Genomic DNA, 5,601 nt, shown 5'->3' with positions numbered 1-5,601 from the left:
CATATGACAGCTGGAGAGCAATTTTCATTGTGGTACAAGTGGTTTTGTGGTAAATGTGCGCTCTCATTTATCTAAAATACATCCTAAGCTGTGGCTGCTGCATCATTATTTGAGCGGGCCGCATGGGTTACAATGTGCATTTGTTCCCAAATGAAAAATCTTTGACAAAATTTGAGTGACTTGAGTGCATATGTTTTGAGGAAAGAGGGCTTTTGTGGTGGCCTGGAAGCGAAATGTGTTTCTGGGAGAGAGGGAAGCATGCAGGGAGGAATTCAAGAAAACAAGATTTCTAAAATATTTGATTTTTGGGACTGATGGTATCGCTGATATTTGGGGGGATGGAAAATACAGATATAAAGCAAATGTTAAGAGTTATACTGAAAAGAATATGAAGCCATTTCAGAGTTACCTCGAGCATTCTGCTTTCTGCATTCTGCTTTAAAATGTTTTTATATTGTGAAATATGCTGAAACATAAACAGCATACCAAAACTTCTTTTTTTTTTTCCAGCTGTTCCTTTTAGGGTTGCCACAACGGATCACCCAGCTCCATCTCTATCCCTGACATCCTCCTCTGTCTCACCAACCCTCTGTATCTCTTCCTTCACCACGTCCATGGATCATCTCTGGGGTTTTCCTCCTGTCTGGCAGCTATATTCAACACCCTTTGTCCAGTATATCCACTATCCCTCCTCTGTACATGTCTCTTTCTGATGTATTCATTTCTAATCCTGTCCATGCCGCTCAGTCCCAAGGCAAATCTCATCCTTGGTGTTTTTGAAAACATTTTATGTTGGATACCCATCTTCACACAGCTCATTCCATTCATTAGGGTTTGGATTGAGTGCTAGGAGTACACTGGCTTATAATAAATTAATTAATAATAAATGAATTTTAAAGAGTAAAGAAAGCAGTAATACAAGAGTCATAAAAAAACACACCTTCTACAAGCCAGGTGACACATGCAGAGAACATGCTCCTCACACCTTTAAGTAAAATGTACTGTCTGAAAAAAATAACAGGCCATTAATAATAATAAAAAACATAATAACAATACTCAGAAGTAGAGCCAGTACCCTGATAGGAGGAGTGAAACGAATGGATGGATGAGCATCCTAAATACATAAGCACTATTCCCCAACACATGAACCACTTTGCAGGGAATAAAGTGTCACTGTGACTGAAATGGATAACAATGTGAAATAAATATTCTTTACACCAAAACTTATTTTGGACATTTTTTTCTGCACAGCAAACATGTTAACAGAGCTGATGAAGCTGTACCTGTAAAACTGGATAGGTACTGGTAATGTTAAAAATCAAATTTGAAAAATATATTTACTCTAAGTGTGATAAGAAGACAAAAAAAAGCGTTCAAACTTGAAATTAAGGATTTTCCTTAAAATACTTCGTTTATTTGTCTTAAACAGGTTAGACTCACTGCTTTAATTAAACCTGTTAGAAAAATGTCATCGGATATATCTACCTGTTTCTCTTACTGCACTGGTCTTTCTATTTGAGGGCAGAGAGCTGGTTCTTAACTGCCTGTGTGTGCGTTTGTAAATCACATTGAATTTAATTACATCGAGTGTTTCTTGAGTAAACCTGCCTTACCTCGCTTTGCTGTGGCTCACAGTTCCTCCTGCGATCCCCTGTGCAGTCATCATGCCATCCATGCGTGCACTTCGCGCAGCCGCAACCGGCTCGATCAACTTTAACTTCCCACAATTCCTGCGTGAAGAGGCTTCATTAACAAACAGCAACACACCGACGGAGCTAACATGTCAGACAAGAAGCAGACCGTAGATCTGGGCTTGCTGGAGGAGGATGATGAGTTTGAAGAATTCCCAGCCGAGGGTGAGTAGTTCACATGTTATCTGAGGTGTTGTTGTTCTTGTTTCCCTCTTCATTATCTGTTGGAGTCCGTTACGTTTTTCTTTGCTGTGTCCTGCTGCAGTGACTCAGCTAGCCTAGCCTATTAGCTTTAGCATTAGCTAGCGAGCTAGCTGGAAGAAAAACGCCACAATTGTTCCGATTTAACCAAACACACCACTTCACCGAGCTCCCAGTAGTTTAATTCACCACTAAAATTTACTTACTGACTGCGCTTAGCTGTTTAAATATTATGTATACTTGAAGTAATTGTCTTACACCGCCAATGTAGCTAAACCAACAAGCTAAAGTGTTCAGAACTGGTGAGCAGATACTTTTATATTAAGGTTTTATTGCAAGCTTACAGCTGTAATAATGTTTCCCAGACTGGACAGGGCTGGATGAAGACGAAGACGCTCATGTTTGGGAAGACAACTGGGACGATGACAACGTAGAAGATGATTTCTCAAATCAGCTGAGGTAATCTGATCAGTCAGAAATTGTTCATTGAATAAATCTTTTTGGGTTTTTTCCTTTTTTTTTAAAATCTCACAAATCACTTAAAAGCTAATGAAAAACTGTCCGATGACAAACAAAGACGTTTGCATAATCAGAATTGATCGTTTTTTGCATATTTCTTTGACTTTGTGACAATTTATGAACTCCTTACTGTCTACTTTCTTGCCTTAATGTCATACTATATCTCCATCTTTATGCTTACATTTATTTGATCGAGTTTAGGGTCAAGCAACAAAAATACTCTCTGTTTTTGAATGAAAATCATCTTTCTGTTTTAGCACATGTGGGACACAGTCTTTTTATTTATTTTAAATGGAACAAACCCACATTTGATCCACAGATGTTTCATATTTAATAATTCAGTCATCTGCTCTGCGTTTGTAGGTCATTGACGTGTTAACATTTGAATTTCTGTTGTAACTGCTGTTGTGCACCGTTTTTTTGATTTTGTTTCAAATGCCTGCCTAAATTAAAAGCTAGTTCATTTCAAACCACACCTTTATGTTAAACACCTTTCACCTGGTTTATATCGATCTCACATGTTTGGCAAGCCAGCTGTGTGCAAATAGCTAAGCAATACCTGATCAAAAACAATAGGACTTGCTAATATTTCCCGTGTTTGTTATCTTAACTTCTCTTTCTGCAAATATTTCTCAAAACTGTGTCAGAAAAATGTAGATCATTGAGCAATTTCTGATGCATAAACTACAAATAAACAGTGCACTACTTTGGCCCAAAACCTCGTCCAGTAAATCTCTTGGCTGTCGAGAAAAATCAGGGAATCGGACAGCTGGTAAAATTTGCCCCCCTGGTGACGCTGGAAACTTTTCCGTGGTGCCTGTCGGAATAACATTACACGCATTGTGGTCGATCAGCGGTTACTTGTAAACCTAGTGGAGTTTCTATCAGATGTTTAATCGTTTACAAACATGCTCCAAGTCACTGTTTATCTATTAGTATTGTTTCTAAACCACAGGCGTTTTAAACAGTGGCCACAGTTTAACATCTTCAAGTTCAAAATCCACAGAAAATAAACAGAGAAAAAAAAAAGAATGCTTTTGGCACAATAATCTGAAAGGTGTGAATTTTTAGGAAACAAAAGTTAAATTAAGTTTTTAGACTTTATTCTGGTTTCCACTTACTGAACGACCTACCTACCCCCCCCCCAAACGAAAAGTATCAACACAGGCAACATCATTACTTGGCTACATGTATGACTGCTGATACTATATTTCTGCTTATGAATGTAACTGTGAATCCTCATCATATGAATTAGAAATACCACATATATAATTTAATCGGTCATGAAGAGCCTGATGGGTTATGCAGAGAGAAACTCCTATCAAACAATTAACATTTTTATTTATATGCTGTCCATATGTAGCACATAGTGAGTAATTTTCCCTGTTATAACATATTGCCTTTGCACACCACCAGAATGCCTTTTAGGAGCCGTGCATGCAATTCAGTCGTTGATCTAAATGCAGCATGGAAGATGCAGTAACCAATAATGAACTTGCCTGGTGAGATTTGTACCAGTTTTGTAGCCTGGATTACCTTTTATGACAGCAGGGCTCGTTTATATTTCACATGTGTAGAAAAATATAAATGCCTCTAAAACACAACAGACGAACAACATTTGTAACGTGCAAAAGTACCTTAGGTATGTCGAGTTTAGCAGAAATGTAATGGAGTTGGCAAATCTATGAGCAATCAGTATCCGCTGATAGATAAATGGCTGCTTTGTTTTTATTTGAGTACCCTTTAGACAGTTATATGCTATTGTTTTATTTAGGCCAATTACGATAGCCATACTATTAAGTTGTTTCTTAAAGATATCATTATTGTTAAAGGCCACAGCTGCTATATGTCTATATGTAATCATCAAATCCATAGCTGCATGCATTATGCAGTATTTATATATATATTTTTTTTTTCTTCTCATCTCCTAATGGTTCTTACAATCAATAGCAGAGGGTACTTATGCCTCAACCACCCACCTGTAATCATCTCTGCTGACTTGATCTTTCTATTTTTCTTTTCCTCCCTGCAGAGCGGAGCTTGAAAAACATGGTTACAAGATGGAGACATCATAGTGGCTGACAAGGCCTTTCAGTATTCGGAGACATTGGATATGGACATTTATAATTGAAAATTACTGTCTGACCACATACTGCAAGAAGAGTTCAGAAGATGTTAATTTGTTGCCCTTTTTTTATAATTGAAGTTGATGGAAGTAAAGTGTTTGGAAGAAAGTGTTCCTTTGAGTGTTTTTCCTTTAATGTTTATGCTACAAATGTTTAGGTGACAGTTGAAAATAATTTCTGCATTACATTTGTGTTAATTTTATATTTGTGTGTAATGCAATCTGTAGACTGGTCCTAGCTCCTCAGCCTGAAGAAACCAGTTGGTTTTGAGTAATCATTAAAATATTGCTGAAATTCAATAGGCGGTAATAACTGCAGTCCCTTTAATCGAGGAAGAAAAGCCAGTGGCCAACAGTGATGCTTGAGCAAACATTCAGCCGGGGTTCTTTGGTTTCAGCTTGTCCTTGGGCAGCTCTTATTTTGTACATGCACTAAAATCCATTTTTCTAGTTGGTGTAGAAGATGACTCAGGGTTTGGCTAAAATAACTGCAAATTACAGTCTTTGTAAGAACTGTTGATCTCCTCAGAAGCACACCTGCCAAGTCAACACAATCTACCTGTAATGGGCAGCTTGTTATTGCCCTCTGACACTTAGTGCATTTATTTTGGACTGCATGAATTTTGCATGATCTTACTCAGGTTCAAGTACTCAACGGATATTCGGGATCATTTTGCTTCAACTGTACTTTTTAAAAGAAAATATTTTATGAAAGGCTCTGTTTATTGAAACTGTCAAAGCGATGTCTGCACGATAGAGGAAGAGCGAACAAAGTGTGCATGAGGGAAAAAAAAAATAGAGCTGCATAGGCTGTGCACGGTGGAAGTACACACAATGCAAACAAGTGTAAGTGCGCTTGTGGTGCATGCTACACACATACAGAGGCAGTTCCTTTGCACTGTGCTGTATAACAGCCCCCTTCCCTCTCAGCCCCACAGCGCTGGGCCGAGTCCCTGAAGGAGAGATTATCCACTGCCGTGTTTGTCAGAGACAGGGAGGGGGTCTCAGCATGGGGCCTCCCAGCTTGCCTTGCCTGGGCCTGCCCCTACTGCCAGCCAGGCCCTT

At 38.6% G+C, this 5,601-nt stretch overlaps 1 protein-coding gene across 1 annotated transcript; it reads left to right on the top strand.

The window, feature by feature from the left end:
• The first annotated feature begins 1,720 nt into the window (after positions 1-1,720).
• sem1 (SEM1 26S proteasome complex subunit) lies at positions 1,721-4,836 on the top strand. The gene is made up of 3 exons (XM_040020539.1): positions 1,721-1,856; positions 2,258-2,351; positions 4,444-4,836. The coding sequence occupies exons 1-3, from the start codon at positions 1,781-1,783 to the stop codon at positions 4,484-4,486; spliced, it is 213 nt and encodes a 70-aa protein (XP_039876473.1). The 5' UTR covers positions 1,721-1,780; the 3' UTR covers positions 4,487-4,836.
• Positions 4,837-5,601: the final 765 nt, after the last annotated feature.

The sequence above is a fragment of the Simochromis diagramma genome, unplaced genomic scaffold (assembly GCF_900408965.1).
Source record: "Simochromis diagramma unplaced genomic scaffold, fSimDia1.1 OVJJ01000753.1, whole genome shotgun sequence".
Taxonomy (NCBI): Eukaryota; Metazoa; Chordata; class Actinopteri; order Cichliformes; family Cichlidae; genus Simochromis; species Simochromis diagramma.
Note: the sequence above shows the minus strand (reverse complement) of the source record. Positions and strands in the feature narration are given on the sequence as shown.

Coding starts and splice junctions, on each gene's coding strand:
- sem1 (XM_040020539.1), top strand. CDS start 1,781: ATGTCAGACAAGAAGCAGACCGTAGATCTGGGCTTGCTGGAGGAGGAT. Junction 1,857..2,257: donor TGAAGAATTCCCAGCCGAGG/GTGAGTAGTTCA, acceptor AATGTTTCCCAG/ACTGGACAGGGCTGGATGAA. Junction 2,352..4,443: donor GATTTCTCAAATCAGCTGAG/GTAATCTGATCA, acceptor TCCTCCCTGCAG/AGCGGAGCTTGAAAAACATG.